Consider the following 17,976-nt stretch of genomic DNA (forward strand, 5'->3'; position numbering starts at 1 on the left):
ATCATCTAATGTTTGTTCTTTAACACTTGCACATTTTTGTTTTAATTCACAAACGTGTGTTTCAAGTGATTCAATCTGAAATGCAAATAGTACATAATAATTATGAAATAATATATAAAATCATGATTATTCATGATAATAGCAAAACAATAATAATAATTTGATACCTAAATCATTTAACTTTTGTTGCAAGGTTTTCAACTTTTCACTTTAGTTACTGATTTATTACGATTCAATATCTACATTGCAAGATGCATAACGTTACATATTTTGTCTGTCACAATAAATTTCACAAATCTATCAGATAAATCTAAAAATAAAATATAAAATGAATTAATTTTATGTAAAACTGAATTAAAATTAATTTATTTATTTAAATTTTTAAAGTACACATAGATTCAATTGTATACTGAAATACTTAATAACTTCATTCATATTTGAAAATCATCATGTAAAAGTCTTCATGTACTTGGATAAACTCTAATATAACTCGAGAACTTAAATTATCATATATTTCAACTGTCGTAATATATTTATCAGTTGAAATTGATAAAAAGTTACTTTTTTATCATGCTACAATATGACAGTTGCAATATCAGAATATTTCAATTTATTTTGCATGAGCAAAGTATCAAAGTAAATAGTACTTGAGTTCAATATATGATCTACAGTTTGAGTTGACTTATCTATTATGTTTAATACAGTTTGAGTTGACACGACTGTATTTGATGATGTTTTATTTGATAAATTATAATTTGATTCCATGTACAACATTATTGGTTTCATTGCTGGATATTTGTCTAATAAATAAATCAACATTAGTAGTATTTCAATCATCATTTTTTAATGCATCAACATTACATTCCATTAACTGTATTATTATTTAATAAATTATTATTATCTGGAACCATACAAATATTTGTCAATGGACAGCTTTAGATTTTAAACGTTTTTACCATAGGTAAATACCAAGTTTTGATGTAATTTTTCAATCAATTGATATGATATCACTTGGATAAATGTTTTACAAACAACTTGATACACTAATTTCCTGAATTCCATACAGATTTGATTTCAGGCATCAAAAAGTACTATCCTTTTGTTGATAAAAAAATTAATATTAAATTTTATATGATATAATTAATTATCATATAAATTTATTTTGATGAAACCTAACCTTTTAGGACAGAAAAATACAACATTGTTTTGTTTTGCTTTAGAACAGCACAAGCATAAATGTTTTCACCATATTTTGTTGAACAGAAATTGAGCTATATTTATTTAAAATTGCAAATTTACAAACATTATATACAATATTACAATATTGCTTAACTAGTTTATTTTTAATATTTTCAAGATGACAGCTATGTCAATAGAAAGATGAATACTTATGTTTATTCAATACAAATATAAAATTTACTTACTAGTATAATTTATAGTTTATATGTATTCAAATGAAAATAAAAATTATATGTTAAATGTTATTGTTTTATTCAGTTGCAATATTTATTTTTTTACACAATGTAGCAAATTATTGTGTTTGATCTTCTGCTAGGTCATGCATACTGACTTGCTCATTCTGTGAGCTAGTAAATTGCCTATACATATGCAAATGAGATTCAAAAAAAAAACAACAACAACAACACTGCTCTGTCTGGCATATAATTGACAATTGTGACGTCACTTGAATATTGCACTTTTTATATACACAACAAGTAATATCTCCTTGATGGATCAAAGTCCACATATGTTACAATATTTAGAGTAACAGTGATATTTATTTTCATTTATTTTATTCTGCAGTTGCATCGACTCAATTTTTTCACCTAAATTGAGTTAAATTTTTGGTGTAATTATAAAATTAATAACAAAATGATGTCAACAGTGTCAAAGGCCTTTGTAACAGGCCCTAAAAATTACAACAAGTTTATTAATATTACTTCGAGGTAAATTATTATTATTATCTTATTATTAAGCAAATAATTTTGATAGTTTTATAAATTTAACAAAGTAATCATGACCTTGTTGACACTAAATTTAGACATAAAAATTAATAAATTTGTTTACAATATATATTTATTTTTGTTTTTTTTTTTCGACAATAGATATTATGGAGCTCAAGCAGCAGCTAAAGTACAAAAAAAAGAATCAAAAGAAACAAATAAAAAAGAAACAAAATCATTTGTTATGAATATATTTAGAGGTCAAGTACAAACTGATCAAGTATTTCCATTTCCATCACCATTATCTCAAGATCAATTAGATACCCTTAAAATGCTTGTTGATCCAGTTGATAAATTTTTCACTGAAGTTAATGATCCAGTTAAAAATGATGATACTTCTGATATTGAAGAAAAAGTAAAACAAGGATTATGGGAATTGGGAGCATTTTCAATGCAAGTACCTGAAGAATTTGGTGGTTTAAATTGTAACAATACACAATATGGTAGATTAGTTGAGGTAGTTGGTAAACATGATCTTGGTGTTGGAATAATGTTGGGATCACATCAGAGTATTGGTTTTAAGGGTATTCTACTTGTTGGTACACCAGAACAAAAAGCTAAATATTTACCAAGAGTATCAAATGGTGAATATGCTGCATTTGCATTAACAGAACCAAGCTGTGGTTCAGATGCTGGTGCTGTTAAATCAAGAGCAATTAAATCAGCTGATGGTACACATTACATATTAAATGGTAGTAAAATATGGATATCAAATGGTGGTATTGCTGATATATTTACTGTATTTGCTCAAGTACCAATGAAAGATCCAGAAACTGGTGAAATTAAAGATAAAGTTACAGCATTTATTGTTGAACGTGGATTTGGTGGTTTAACAAATGGACCACCTGAACGTAAAATGGGTATTAAATGTAGTAATACAGCTGAAGTTTATTTTGATAATGTTAAAATACCAGCTGAAAATGTATTGGGTGGTGAAGGACAAGGTTTTAAAGTTGCAATGAATATATTAAATAATGGAAGATTTGGTATGGCTGGTGCATTATCTGGTACAATGATTGCATGTGCTAAAAAAGCTGTTGAACATGCAACAACAAGAGTACAATTTGGTAAAACAATTAATGAATTTGGTGGTGTACAAGAAAAAATTGCACGTATGGCTATGTTACAGTATGTTACACAATCACTTATGTATATGATATCTGGTAATATGGATAGTGGAAGTCAAGATTATCATTTAGAAGCTGCAATATCAAAAGTATTTGCATCTGAATCAGCATGGTGGGTTTGTGATGAATCAATACAAATTCTTGGTGGTATGGGATTCATGAAAGACACTGGTGTTGAACGTGTTATGAGAGATTTAAGAATATTTCGTATTTTCGAAGGTACAAATGATATTCTACGTTTATTTGTTGCATTAACTGGTATTCAATATGCTGGAAGTCATCTTAAAGAATTACAAAAAGCATTTAAAAATCCAGCAGCAAATTTAGGTCTTATATTTGGTGAAGCTGCTAAAAGAGCAACAAAAGCTGTTGGTTTAAGTACACCACCAAATTTTTCACATTTAGTACATCCAAATTTAGCTGAAAGTGCTGGTCTTGTTGGTAAAAGTGTTGAAAATTATGGACAAACAATTGAAGCTGTTCTTATTAAATATGGTAAAGGTATTGTTGAAGAACAATTTATATTAAATCGTTTGGCACAAGCAGCAATTGATACATATACATCTGTTGTTGTATTGAGTAGAGCAAGTAGAGCTGCTAATTTAAATCTTCCAACAGCTGAACATGAAATTTTAATGGCACAAGCATGGTGCCAAGAAGCAGCAAGTAGAACTGCATATAATCTTAAAGTTGCTAAATCAGAAAAATACACTGATCTATTTAAAAAATATAAAAAAATATCACAAAATGTTTGTGAAAATGGTGGAATTAATCCAGCAGATACACCACTTGGTTTTTAATATTTTTTCATAATTATCTATTGTTAGTTATACTACTTAATTATTATTATTAACATTATTTTGGAAATTTTATAATATGAAATTTGGTGCCTTTATTATACAATTATAATTTTGATAAAATCAAATTATATTGTTGCTGCAACGTACAATGCAATTTTTGATAGAAAAAAAAAATGAACTATATATTTATAATAGTAATAATAAGAGAGAATTAAATATAAGTATTAGCAACAATTAAAATTATATATCTATATTTTTTTTTGAATAAATTATTGGAGCTAATGTTTCTATATTATTGTTGTTTTTTATTCATTTATTTTACATAATAATAAAATAATTATTTGAATTATTTGACTGCACAAAATTGATAAATATATTATTATTATTAATTAATATCCATGACAAAAATACATACGATAAAAATAATTAATATACATTTTTTAATACAACAAATATTATTAATTTCGATGTCACATTTTGATGGAATAATTTTGAAAATACTTTGGTTGTTTATTTAATATTTTTCAAGATAAATTATTTGAATAATATTATTGTTGTTTATACATTTATACTGACATGGAAGCACACGAAATTTTTTTATATTTTTATTTTTACATCTAGATTATATCTTGAGATTATAATGGAAAATATTTTTAACGAAATTTTGAATTGAAATTAGAATTATTTCTTTTTTTTTTTTAAATTAGTTTGAAAAATTTATGACAAAGTAATTGTCATTTGCATTGATATTGTCGAATGGTAATTTATTATTCTTTGGTTAGATGATTATTTGAAAATAATTTTATTATTTCAATATTGAGGATAAATAATTCCAAGAATTTTATTATTTTTAAATCTTGTTGTTGGAAATGTGCGTTCGAAATAAAATTGACCAAGAAAGTAGATTATTCTAAATAATAAAAATTAGTTAATTTATCATCAGGACAAAAAACAATGATTATAATAATTTAAAAAAAATTAGTTAATGATAAACCTATTAATTGCAAAAATGGAGAGAACTATGATCTATCATACAATATAAATGGCAGTTAAATTATATTTTTTTAAATTGAATTTATCATCACTTTATTATCATCTAATAATTTAAAAAATTTGAGGAATTTTAATATTTATCTAGTACTGGTCGAATAATTTTTAATCTTTAACAAATCTTTTTAATTTTTTTTTAACGAATTTTTCTAAATTTTTGTTTTATCATACCCTCATTTTCCAATATTGAATAATTTGATTAACCATTATCAATATATATTTTGTATTAAAAATTAAGTTTATCATTTAATCACAGAAATAAAAAAAATATCATTTACTAAATAAAACAAAAAAAACAATTCTACAATTTTTAAACTAAAATATTTTACTGTTTTTATATTTAAATTATTCATTGAATTATCCACCCACTTATCTCAGTCTGGATTAATTTTTATTTTTGATTGATATATATTTAAATATATAGTAATATATATAATATTTTAATTTTTTTAAATTTCACAACAATAGAACTCATTTATCACATTTATTTTGTGAAAAATATAGGAAATTAATTTCCACATTTTCAACTTGTTTTTTTTTAGTTAAGTAAATAATCTCCTTATATTTAATTTTGACAAAAATTAATTGATTCGTAAAAACAATTTGTTAATTGTCTTGACAACTTGTAGTACCATTTGGTAATTTACAATTAAATATATGAAATTTTATTACCCCTGTGCAATTGTTAAATTTTTAAACATTGTACCATTCCAAGCAATAGAAATGCAATAATGTTGAAGTAATTGAATAAGTAATTCTCTTTCATCTAGCATTTGAATATGTTCAACTCTTTTTTTTTCTGAATCAGGTAATGAATCATAAACTTCAACCATTGTCCAAGCATTTGAACCTTGCCATCCTTGCATTGTAAAACGTCTTTGTTGTGTTTCCAACGACACACAATCTTCAACACCAGCTAGTAAACAACCTCTACGACGTAAATTTGTCAGCATTACATCACCAAATTTATCACGCATGTTAACTTGTTCATAATTAACAAATAATGAATTATTAAATTTATCAGCTAGCCATTTTAATAATACTGATGCTGCATTACTATCAACATAAACAAGTACACATTCAGCTATAAACAATGTTGGTAAATTAAAATCAACTTCAGCTTGAATTAATTTATTTGATAACTCTGATATGTGACGTAAATCAACACCAATTAAATGATAATTTGCTGCATGTAATTCAGTTGTTGAAAATTTAATTTCACCATCTAAAAAAAATTATTAAATTATTAGCATTTTAAATTTATTAAAAAATAAATAAATAACTACCTTCAGTATTGAGCCTATCAATAAGTTGTTTTTGTTTTTTAATGTGATAACATTTTCTAGCAGTAACACTTGGAAAATCAAGTTCAATAAAATTTTGTGGTACACATCCAGTATCTTTTAGTCTCCAATAAAGTGTATCAAAACCAGCACCAAAATTAATTATTTGTCCTTTTCCACTTGACAACTATTACAAACAATTAAAAATAAAAAAATTATTATTTTAAAATTTTTTGGAGTAATTAAATTATTGGAGTAAAAAAAAATTTTAAATAATATTTAATTGTTGCAGTAAAATTGCTAAATATATATCCAGAAATTTTTCAACAATTATTGATTTACACTGGCCTATATATTGCTATGGAATTAATGAAAAAAATAAAAAATAAATTCTCGTTGTGAATAAGACCAGGGCCTCGGTCAGGTCAAGGTTGAATTCTCTGTTGAATTTTCATCCCTCTGTCGACCTCCCCAACAACTCTCAAATAATAATAACAACAACAAAAATAATTCATCAGCTGATGTATCTGCATAGATCAACAGCTTCATTAAATTAATTAATAATTATTAATAATCATGGAAAATTATTAAACTACATGGTACAAGATGTACATTGTTTTGTTTTGATATTTTTAAAATAATTAATAGCTTAAAAATTACCTTTAAAAATTTGTCAATAAAAACTTCAATACCCTTGACTCTTGCATAGTATCCACAACTTATTTCTGGTGCTTTTCTTACTGTTTGTCTCACAAAATAATTAATAAATGGATCTTGCCAGTATCCAAGTTGTACAGCATATCTTTTGCACTCACTTGCATCATCATTTGTTGCCTGAGTTGCCTCATCATTAGCCATTTCTTTAATCATTGTTAAATTTAATTATAATTATTTTATTATAAACAAATGGCACACATTTTATAACGATTTAGATTTATTTATATTTATTTAATAACTCTGTTTTTTTTTTAATTTTGAGGGGGTAGTTTTTTATTGTTGTTTTTTTGATAATGTGTCACTTGAAACTACGACAGTGCAACTTGCGACCAACAATCATACTAGCCATACACCATACTGCTTTTATCTCTCCTCTCTCTCTCACTCTCTTCTCTCTGTTTTATTTATTAATTTATTTATTTGGTTTTAATATTAATTTTCAGGGTCAAAGTTAGACATGATATATTTAACACTTGCAGCCTCAAGTATTTGCAGATTAATTAATTATTAATAATTGAATTTGTTTATTTATATTTATTTATTTATTTAAACAATAGGTATATTATTTATATTTTTTTTTTCATTGATAAATTTCTTTTTTACCGTCTGTGGAAGTTGATGGTTACCATGTTGACCGGCATGAGATTGATGCACGAAATTAGCATAGGCAAAATTATTTCGGATTCAGATCAATGAAGGAGACAAAAATCCAGCATTGATCTCATGCCGGAGTAATTTCTCCGCCAGTAATCTCATGCCAGAGTAATTTATCAGGATATAGGCCAAAAACGGAGTAATGCCGGAGAAAACCGGAGTAATGTTGGAAAAATATTTCCACCAGAGATGTTTTACTGATTTTTTAATTAATAATAATTGAATAAATAATAGTATCAGCATCGATGAATACAATTGGTTTTTATGATTGATTGTTATAATAGCGTTCAGAACATTAAGAGCTGGGCTGATTTTAATTTCTGCAACCCTAATTTTATTGGTTTTGTCCTTGACTGGTTGTTGATTACCATTTTTGAAGAAATATTCGATGATCGGTTTAAAAAATCTCATAGAAACCATGAAAAAGCATATTATAATATCTATGAGCATTTGATATGTATTTGATGCTTTTTCGTGGTTTCTATGAGATTTTTTTAACTGTACGTTTATCAACAAATAATTCAAGTAATTTTTTTTTACTCCCCTGATGGAAAATTTTTTTCCGGCTTTTGTCCACCTTTCTCCGCCTTATTTCCGAAAATGACCCATGTTGTCCAATTGTTGATGTCAATGAATAAAGAGTGGTGGTAAATATATTAATTTTTTTCAACTCAATTAACTAATTCATTTATTGTTAATAAAATTTTGTTCAAACAAATAATTTTTGACAAAATTCACAGGCTTTGGATGTTTCAAGGATAATCAAAACATCAAACAGTTTAATTCAACTTTCAGCTAAATTAACAATTGGATTTGATAATTCATCAAACTCACCTGTTGGAATCAAAGCTAAAAAAAAATTTATTTCGCTTGCAAATAATATTGATTCAAATTTTTAATTTATTATGTTTTTAATTATTTATGTTGTTAGTGTGCTGAGTTTGTTGCAAGATGAATGAGTTCATTACTTGGGACGACTTGAGGACATCCTTATACTTCATCTATACACTAATATTTACTGAGATCTTCAAGTCAACAAAAGGTAAATCACATTTTTATCAACAATCATTTGCATATCTCATGCGAAATATTAAATACCAAATTTGCATTTAATTTTTTAATAACTCCTTGACTACATTGACAGTCCAAGTTGACCAAGTCATCATTCTCTTCTTCTCATAAATAGTTGTCGATTTTATATTTTGATTTCTTACCTTTTTTAAAATTTAAAATTTTTTTTTTTTATTTGCACTAGCTTACCAATTAAAATTATTATTATTAGTCAATTATTAATAATAAATAAAACAACACATTCAATCATTTGAACAAAATACAATAATTATTATTTATATTTTTTTTTATAATATTTAATACATTTTATCGTTTTTATATAACTCAGTTTAGTGATAATAATTGACAAACCATTATTAGAATTTTTAATATTTATAAAATATAATTTTAAAGATTTAACATTTTTTTTTTTTCATTAATTATTGTCATTAATATTGGTCGTTGTAAATATCATATAGCTTTTTTAAAAAATACCAAACGATTTGATAATTTTATTCTACAAATCTATTGAGTGTTTTATTTTTTTTCTTATGAATTTTAAAATTTCGGTCGTTGAAAGACTAGGCACGTATTATTTCATTGATAAAATTAATATTATTTTACATTAATATATCCTCTAAATCAACCTACATATTTATCTGATTAATAGAAAAAAAAACTAACACTATTAAACAATATTTCACACCAAATTATTTAAATTAAAAATATTTTTTTAGTAAAAAAAAAAAAAAAAAACTGTTTTTCAGTTAAAGTCAGTCTGACATTTAAATTATTAAAGATGCTTTATATTAATTTTTTTTCTTTTTTAAATATGAACAATAAAACAGACTAGAAAAAAAAAAAAAAAAAAACCACCAAGAAAATTATAAATAATGATAATATGAAAATTATAAAAATGATTTCATTAAAAATTATTTGAGTATTAAATTTTTATTACTTGTTGATGAAAAAAAAAAAAAGAATTATTGTTCAGAATTATTTTTCTTGGTGGTATTTTTAGCTGTTGATATTTTAGATTTTCTTTTTGGTGGTGTTGGTGGATTGACTGATGTTGGTGGTGGTGGTGTTTCAGGAACAGATTCATCAGTTTCTAAATTTTCATCTGTTGTACTTTTACCAACATCAACTAATTTACTTGTTTTATTATCACTTGTACCCTCAATAGCATCATCATCTTGAGTTAATTTTTCTTTTTTTATAATTTTTCTTGCAATTTTTTGTGGTGCTTTTATTTCTTCTTTTTCTTCAGTTGTTTCAAATTGTGGACTTGTTGGTGGTGTTGCTTCAATAATTGTTGGTGTTGCTGGTATTTTAATATCAGTTGTTGTCTGACCTTGTGCTTCATCGGATAAAATTTTAGATTCTATATTTTCTATTACATTAACATCTTCAGGCATTATTGTTGTTGTTTTTTCATCAACAAAATCAGTATTTTTTGTTTCATCTAATTCTAATTTAATTGTATCAAGTTTTTCGGTGTCTTTTGTTGATTCTAATGATAAATCCCCAACAGCACTTGTCTCGGGTATTGGTAAATCTTGTTTTTCAATATCTAATTTAGTGTCTATTGATACTGGCTCTGTTGATGATGTGAAACCAAGTGGAATAACAGTGTCAGATATATTTGATTCTTCTTGGCTTCTTGAAATTTTTAATTGTTGTTTTCGACTCATTTTATTATCATTTTCACCTCGTTCTTTTATTGATAAAATTGGTGGTGCTGCTTTGACGGATAATATTACCTCTGATGATGATCCCGGTGATGATTCAATGTTTGTTGATAAAATTTCTTTGGCCTCATTTATTGTTTTTTCTAAAGTTTCATCTGATGATACAGCTGCTGTAGAACAATAATTAAAATTAAAATATTATAAATTAAATAAAACGTAACAATAATAAACACCTGATGAATTAATTCATGCAAAAATGAATGTCATTTATTTTTTTTAATAGTCTTAAAAATAAATCTTTACATTCATACTATTTAATAATAAATAAACCATGATTTGTTTTTAAATATAAATTAAGTGTAAAAATAAAATTTAAATGCATAATGAGCATTAATTAATTAGTAATAAGCTCTTAAAAATATTTACCCCAGTCAAAACAAAACGACAATACAAGACGCAGCAATGATATGGTTGTCACGATCTGTTAATTGCTCTCCTCAGTTCCTGTTTTTATCAAACACTCAGACTTAATACCACTATTTTTTATTTTTTTCATTAATTAATAATCTTGCATTTGCAAAAAAAAAAAAAAAAAAAATATAAATACAAAACAAAAAAGCTGTTTTTTCATACGTTAATAGCCTCACGTATTTCAAAAGTAAATTTTTCATTTTAATCCAATCTTTGAATAATTTATTTGATGAAAAAAAATAAAAAAGAAAAACATTTTTTTTAGAATAATATTTGTATTATTTACCTGCGTCAGTTGTTTTTGTTTCATCAGGAATATTTTTACTTGATTTTTCTGTTGATAGATCAGCTTTTTTTGTCGAAACTTTTTCTTCTGTCTCTCCAGATTTTGTCTATAGAAAAATTATAAAAAGATTGTTAATTTTTAATTTAATTAAATTAATTTATTTTAAATATACCTTGACTGAAACTTTGTCACTCTTTGATGATGATGATGATGTCTCAAGAGTCGTGTTAATTTTTTTCCAAATATTATCAAAACTATCACGTCCCATGTAATCAATTTGTCCTTGTTCCCACCCATATTTTCTCATATGTTCTTCAAGTGCAACTTGCTCAGAACTTCTTGTTTCACCAAGTGTTATCTTCGCCAATGCACCAGCAATTCCAGCCTATTAATAAATTTAAAAAACAAAAAAATAAACCACCAAATTTACAAATAACATACCAATAAAATAATTCAATAAATTATTTAAAGAAATAAATAAAAAATATTTAGTAAAGCGTGCAAATAATATCTGTAAATTAAATAATAAAAAGGATTTTGCATTTTGAGGACATGAGATCGTAATTACTTACATTATTTTCATCATTGCTGATAATTTTCATGTCAGATTTTGATCCAACAATATTAGACTCTGTACAATTTTGGAATTGGGATATTGTATTTATTATTTTATTATTTTGATTATTGTCAGTTTGTTTATTGTCATTAATAAATTTACTATTTAAAATTCTATCAATTTCATCATAATCATTATCTAATATTTTACTAATTTTATCTGTTTCATCAACACCATCATTAGCTTGATTTTGTTCTGTTAAATTATGTCTTGTATATTCAACATGACTTTGAACTTGTCTACTTGTTGATGGTTTAGATTGTTCATGTTGTTGTTGTTGATATGATGAGCTACTATCTACACTAACGTCATGTTTAATATTTTGTAATTGATTATTATAATATTGATAATGTGGATAATCATGTGTTGTTTGATTTTGTATATTTTCATTATTATTAGTATTTATTTGATCATGTTGAATTGTTATGTTATTCATTGATTGACTAATTTGATAAACATCATCTTGAGAAATTTGTTGTTGTTGTATTGTATGTGTTTGTTGAGGAATTTGTTGGGAACTATGTGCAACAGGATTTTCTGGTGTTGATACAATATAATATTCCCATGGATCTCTAAAATTTGTAAAATCTGGTACTGCATCTATTTCATCATGGGTTTTTTTTTCTGTTGTTGTTGTGTCATGACATACATGTCTTGTCAATGTGGGTTTTGAGGATACAGGAAATTGTAAATCGTGCCAGTGTGCTGTTGCCAATGTACTGCTGGCCTATGCAAGCATTTCATGCCAAAAACAGAAAAAATGCACACTGTAACTGTTAGTTAACAAAAAAACAAAAAAAAAATCATATATAAATATTAATGCAGATGGATTGATACCTTTTTTATTAATCTAAACAAAAAAAATATTTTAATAATATTTCCAATTGCATTTCTGTTTTTAATTATTGATAAATAGAATATTATTTTTTTTTTTTAAATCAGCAAAAACAGTTATCAGCTTGTAAGCGCTATTTTTTTTTATACTAAAAAAATATATCTATTATTATTTTTAAATAATGTGCATGTGCAAGGATTTTGTTATATTAAAAATAGTGTAAAGAAGTGCGTAGTTGTTTTTTTTTAAAAAAATATTATATTTAGAATTTAAAAATTCTTGCCAATTTTTTATTATAATAAAAAATAACTGGACAGTATTATAAATTTTTTGATGCAATAATTTATAAACTATATAAAATTGCTTTTATTTTTTTTTGTTTATAAATAATTCTTACCTCGCAATATCGCGTAGCCCTTTGTTCAGTGCTTAGCTTGCGAAATCAGTAAAATATATATATAATAAGCATAAATATTAACAGGCTAATCACACATTATTAAAAAAAAAAAACGATTCATCTTTTTTTATCAATTTATAATGTTGATTTTTGATAAATGAAAAAACAACACAAACATATTTATAATATAAAAATAACTTACCATTACTGGTGATAATTGTGGATGTACATTTTCACAGAATATATTCCACCAATGTTGAAGCATTGGCTGAAGATATCCAGTGTCTGGATGTGGCTGTACTTGACCAGTCAATGTATCGAAATATTGAAGCCAAGGTTTAGTGCTTCCAATGAAATGAATAATTTTAACATCTTCACCAAATCTACAATTAAAAAAATTAACTAAAGTAATACATTCATATCGACAAGTAAAAAAACCAGAGTAAAAATAAGAATCTTACTGTTTGAATGCAGGAAGATATGAATAAGTTGCAGTTGAACACATGTTATAAATAAATGGTAAATGTTTTGATATATCTTTATGTGCCCAATCACTAAAAAATGAATTTAAAAGACCTTGATCACCACCATCAAATGAACCATGTAATTTAGCATGTGATGTTAATGATGAAAATGTAATTTGTGATGGTTTAAATACAAATACACCAGAATTAAAACAATCTGGCCAACCGACATCTGGTGCTGCTGATAATTCATCACGTTCAAATAATTCATCACTATTTTTAATGACCAATGCATCAGCATCAATGAAAACACATTTATCATATTGTGTTAATCTCCAACAGTGTAATTTTGTAAATGTTATTCCAAGTTCTGGTCTTGCTAGAAGTGCAAGATTTGCTTCGTCTTTTGAATCCAGGACATTAACTTCTTTAACAAGTGTAAATACAGCTGATAGTTTTTCTCTAAATGAAAAATAAAAAATCATTCAATCATTAAGTTCATTGACAAGTATTTATTTGTGGCTTAGTAATAATATATTTTCAAAGTCAAGGTTGCTTTAGTTTTTTTGGCTACACAACTTGGCACATGGCAATTATATATTTATTTTTTTTTTGAATTCGAAACAACAATGTTTTATATATTAAACAAATTATTGTTTATTTATTTTTGAAATGAAATTACCTCATTACTTCAGTTACTCCTGGTGTTATTAGTACAGCTAAATCATATTTTGTTGAAACTTTTTTTAATGAATGAGCCAATACCAATGCTCCCAATGAATAAGAATCATTTGTGGCCAATGTAACCCATGCAAAGCCTGTAAATAATATTACATATTAATTTTTTTTTTTATCAATGCTGTTTTATTTTTTTTATTTTTTTATTTTTCTCCTGATAACACACTGGCTCAACAAAATTATTATCAAGTTATATAATAAATTTACTAATATAATGATCAAGAAAAAAATTATTATTTTAACATTAAAAAAATGATAATTTACATGATATTATTTGTCATATATTTTTTATATTTATAATAATAATAAAGTTTATATGTGATTTGCCAAAATAAAAGAATTAATTTAAAATACACATTGAAATGAAAAAAAAAAAATAAAAGTTTAAATGGATTGTTGCCAAGTCTTATTTTCGTACATACTTGAATTTGTATTTTTTTTTTTTTATATTACAAGTATTGCAGATTTTATTTACAACTGGAAATTTTATTGAGATTTTAAACTAGCTAAAATAATATTTGGGTTATTTGTTTCGTTGATAATTATGATTGACGTTGAAGATTAAATTTATTAAAAATTAAAATTAATATCAATTTGATTGGATAAATAATTATTATTAATAAATTATATAAATTTAAATTAAAACAATATAAAGGTTTATATTGTTTATATTTTTTCACAAGGAAATTACAAAATATTTTTTAAAAAATATACTGACTTTAAATACATATCAGTTATTAATTTTGATAACCTTTTTTTTTTTAATTAAATCATGCGTTTATCACATGCTATTATTTAAAATAATAAAAATCAAAAATATAATTTAAATATTTCAACTGGAAGAAGAAACCGGAATAAAGGACAAATTTTTTAAATGAAATGTTTTTTTTATATATTTTTTGAGAATAATAGAAATATTGTAGTAGTAATTTGTACGAAGGATGAAATTACGTCTGACTTGTTTTTTTTTTTCTTTTTAAAAACAAGAATATATTGAGCTAGACACAATTTACTAAGAAAACCTTGATAAGGATAAATTGGGTCAATACTGAGTTCAAATAAATCGACATTTCATTGATGACTTGTTGATATTTAAAATAAAAATTTATTTTTTTTATTAAATTTTGTTGGTATTATCATTAATGTATAACTTGGTAAATTAAATATACATATTGGTTTATGTTATTTCAAGTTGATGGAAGAAAAAATAAAATAACTTGAAGAGTATTTTATTTCGAGAATTGAGATTTAGGTATCATGATGTATGATACTAGACGAAACTTGAGAAGTTTAAAAAATCATCACGACGCATCGTCGTCGACTTGATGACTTAATATTTTTATATATAAATTTAACAACGGTACATGGTTATTTAAAAATAACGTAGACATTTTATAATAATATTTTGGTTTTTAAATTTTAATATAGATACTTGCTTCAGGTCAAATAACTTTTTCATTTTTTAAATGGAAAATATAATAAATTGACAAATTAATTGAGCGATTTATAAAATAGTTAAAATATTATTATTATTTTTTTATTTATATATTGTTGATGTAAATTTAATATATATATTGATATTGTTTATTATTTTTTCATCATATCGTAGATGATGCCAACTGCGTTTTTTTCGATAAATTTTTTTTGCTTTTATTAATTTACATCGTAATTTTAAATATATATTTTTGGAGTTAACTCTCTTATAGACTTTGAAAAATTTTACATCTAAAATTAACATTGAAATACGTGAAATACTCTAGACATGTGGTGAAAAATAAAATAAATAAATTTCTCAACGATTGAATTTACAAAAAAATATACTTATCTAAAAATTATTAGTTTAATTTTTTTAACTTCTTCATGAAAAATAATAGTTATTAAATAAATTTATTTATGTTTTATTGTAAATTAAAGTTTGATAGTTATTATTGATCAAAAAAAAATTTTTTTTAATTATATTTTTAAAGGTTTTCTATAATTTCTTTTTCGGAGTAAAATTACGTTTTTTTTTTTAAATTTTATTTAAATGATTTTCAAAGACATTGGTCCCTAAAATAAATGGAAAAAAAAAAAAAAATTATTCATTATTACGATAATTAGATGAAACAATGTATGTATTAATTTTTTCATATATTTTTAATGTTAAAATTAAAATTAAAACAAACAATACTCCAATTTGTAAATACACGTGAAATTTTTTTTTAATTGATTGTAATAATGAGCACTCGTGTACCATCTATATTTTGAAGGTCATTCAATGAATACCGGTTACAGTAAATTTATATAAAACGCTCCACATCATTTCATCCAAAAAATATAATAATAATAACATCTTTAAATAAACAACACAGTGGAATAATATTTTCTATAATTCAATAAACTTACCACCCATGGTGAACGAAATAATCGTACGATTTTGTTATCAGTTGTATTAAATTGACACAAATATCACAATAATTTAAGAGAAATTTATATAAATGTTTTTTAATAATTTAAATAATAATAAAAATATGTGTTACTCTCGTCGTCGTTGAACAACGAGTGGCGTGGTTGTGACTGAATACTGAAGTAGTGATCCCCACAACACTGTAGTCATCGTTGGTCCACTATAATAATACATTTTATATATATAAAATTGTATATGATCATTATACTCTAAATATATCTTTCAAGATTAAACTAGCGAAGCAATTGTGAGCTCAAATTTTTCATACAGTTTTCTTTTTTATCTGTTAAAAATAATGTAGGCATTTTTGTAATTAATTGTTGATTAAATTATCAATTGTTAATAAATATATCGAGTAATGAAAATAACGGAAATTAGCTACTAAAAAATAGCCATATAAAAAATTAAGACAATAATCTATAAGGGTCTATTAATAAACATTTTTTTTCCAAATTAATTAAAATTTTTTTTTCGCTAAATTTGATAATATTTTTATTAATTTATTTTTTTTTTTAAATTTTTTTATTATAAATTAATACATAATTATCGTTAAACAAGAATAAAATTTTTTTTTAATTTTTAAATTAAATTATTTAATAGAAATTCTCATATATAATGAAAAAATAAATTTATTCTTTGTTTTTTGTTCATGTGAATTTTTAAATTACTAAATTTAAATAATCAATATTTTTTTTTCTTATTTTTTTTAATAGCATTATGATGAATAGTAATTAAGTTTGTTTGATGAATTATATTATAGTATATATGTATTTATTTTAAATAGTATATATTCGCTCCCGCGCTTTATGGTGTAATGAATGTATATAATTATCGTCAGAAGGAGGTGATTACTTCCGAAAGCGGTGTATCGCTGTGGTTAAATATCCAGTCATATCTATAGACGATATTTATATATGATTTTTTTTTTAAATAATTTTTAATCACTGCTTTAACATCCGTCTGCACCCATTATGCCTTCATCAGTACTGTAGAATAATTAATATATTAATTTTACATTTACATGCAAATTTTATTATCGAAAAAAAAAAATAAATAAATAAAAATCTTTCTTGTGTAATTATAAATCGATATTAAATTATTTAATTATTTTTTAAAAATTATTTTTTTATTATTTCTTTATATTAAAATTAAATAACAAAAAAAATTGATAAATTTACAGTCAAATAATTAATAAAACAATTAAATTATTGAAATTTTTTAAAATTTATTTTTTATTAAATTTAAACAATAAAATTTTTTGTTTAAATAATTTTTTATTTTATCTCTATTTATGTTTAAATTAAATGAAAAAAAAAATTAATTAATAAAGATAGAAAGAGAAAATAAT

The 17,976-nt window shown here is 23.9% G+C and overlaps 3 protein-coding genes across 9 annotated transcripts; 1 reads left to right on the top strand and 2 right to left on the bottom strand.

Annotated features, from left to right (window-relative positions):
- The first annotated feature begins 1,610 nt into the window (after positions 1 to 1,610).
- Positions 1,611 to 4,093, top strand: LOC122855670 (very long-chain specific acyl-CoA dehydrogenase, mitochondrial). The gene is made up of 2 exons (XM_044157212.1): positions 1,611 to 1,946; positions 2,106 to 4,093. The coding sequence occupies exons 1-2, from the start codon at positions 1,873 to 1,875 to the stop codon at positions 3,928 to 3,930; spliced, it is 1,899 nt and encodes a 632-aa protein (XP_044013147.1). The 5' UTR covers positions 1,611 to 1,872; the 3' UTR covers positions 3,931 to 4,093.
- On the bottom strand, positions 3,864 to 7,539 carry LOC122855671 (leucine carboxyl methyltransferase 1). The gene is made up of 3 exons (XM_044157213.1): positions 6,924 to 7,539; positions 6,267 to 6,450; positions 3,864 to 6,205 (listed from the first exon to the last, which is right to left on the bottom strand). The coding sequence occupies exons 1-3, from the start codon at positions 7,131 to 7,133 to the stop codon at positions 5,649 to 5,651; spliced, it is 951 nt and encodes a 316-aa protein (XP_044013148.1). The 5' UTR covers positions 7,134 to 7,539; the 3' UTR covers positions 3,864 to 5,648.
- Positions 7,540 to 9,265: 1,726 nt separating this feature from the next.
- LOC122855672 (glycogenin-1) lies at positions 9,266 to 16,765 on the bottom strand. Of its 7 annotated transcripts, XR_006374087.1 has the most exons (10): positions 16,568 to 16,765; positions 14,127 to 14,262; positions 13,442 to 13,906; positions 13,183 to 13,363; positions 12,981 to 13,016; positions 11,705 to 12,475; positions 11,305 to 11,517; positions 11,133 to 11,238; positions 10,802 to 10,879; positions 10,426 to 10,542 (listed from the first exon to the last, which is right to left on the bottom strand). XR_006374087.1 is itself a non-coding variant. In XM_044157215.1 (9 exons), the coding sequence occupies exons 1-9, from the start codon at positions 16,572 to 16,574 to the stop codon at positions 9,668 to 9,670; spliced, it is 2,790 nt and encodes a 929-aa protein (XP_044013150.1). In that variant the 5' UTR covers positions 16,575 to 16,765; the 3' UTR covers positions 9,266 to 9,667. The 7 variants fall into 7 exon arrangements, 5 of the variants coding, with proteins under 5 accessions (XP_044013150.1, XP_044013149.1, XP_044013151.1 ...); XM_044157215.1 differs by lacking the exon at positions 10,802 to 10,879 and having other exon boundaries at positions 9,266 to 10,542; XM_044157214.1 differs by lacking the exon at positions 10,802 to 10,879 and having other exon boundaries at positions 9,266 to 10,545.
- Positions 16,766 to 17,976: the final 1,211 nt, after the last annotated feature.

Source organism: Aphidius gifuensis, linkage group LG4 (genome assembly GCF_014905175.1).
Source record: "Aphidius gifuensis isolate YNYX2018 linkage group LG4, ASM1490517v1, whole genome shotgun sequence".
NCBI lineage: Eukaryota > Metazoa > Arthropoda > Insecta > Hymenoptera > Braconidae > Aphidius > Aphidius gifuensis.

Bases quoted from the DNA above. Each gene is read 5' to 3' on its own strand.
- LOC122855672 (XM_044157214.1), bottom strand. The intron at 12,476-12,980 runs GTAAGAATTATT...ATGCTTGCATAG, and splicing joins GGGCTACGCGATATTGCGAG to GCCAGCAGTACATTGGCAAC. The intron at 11,518-11,704 runs GTAAGTAATTAC...ATTTATTAATAG, and splicing joins TCAGCAATGATGAAAATAAT to GCTGGAATTGCTGGTGCATT.
- LOC122855670 (XM_044157212.1), top strand. From the start codon at position 1,873: ATGATGTCAACAGTGTCAAAGGCCTTTGTAACAGGCCCTAAAAATTAC. The intron at 1,947-2,105 runs GTAAATTATTAT...TTTCGACAATAG, and splicing joins TTTATTAATATTACTTCGAG to ATATTATGGAGCTCAAGCAG.
- LOC122855671 (XM_044157213.1), bottom strand. From the start codon at position 7,133: ATGATTAAAGAAATGGCTAATGATGAGGCAACTCAGGCAACAAATGAT. The intron at 6,451-6,923 runs GTAATTTTTAAG...TGTTTGTAATAG, and splicing joins TTATTGACAAATTTTTAAAG to TTGTCAAGTGGAAAAGGACA. The intron at 6,206-6,266 runs GTAGTTATTTAT...AATTTTTTTTAG, and splicing joins TGATAGGCTCAATACTGAAG to ATGGTGAAATTAAATTTTCA.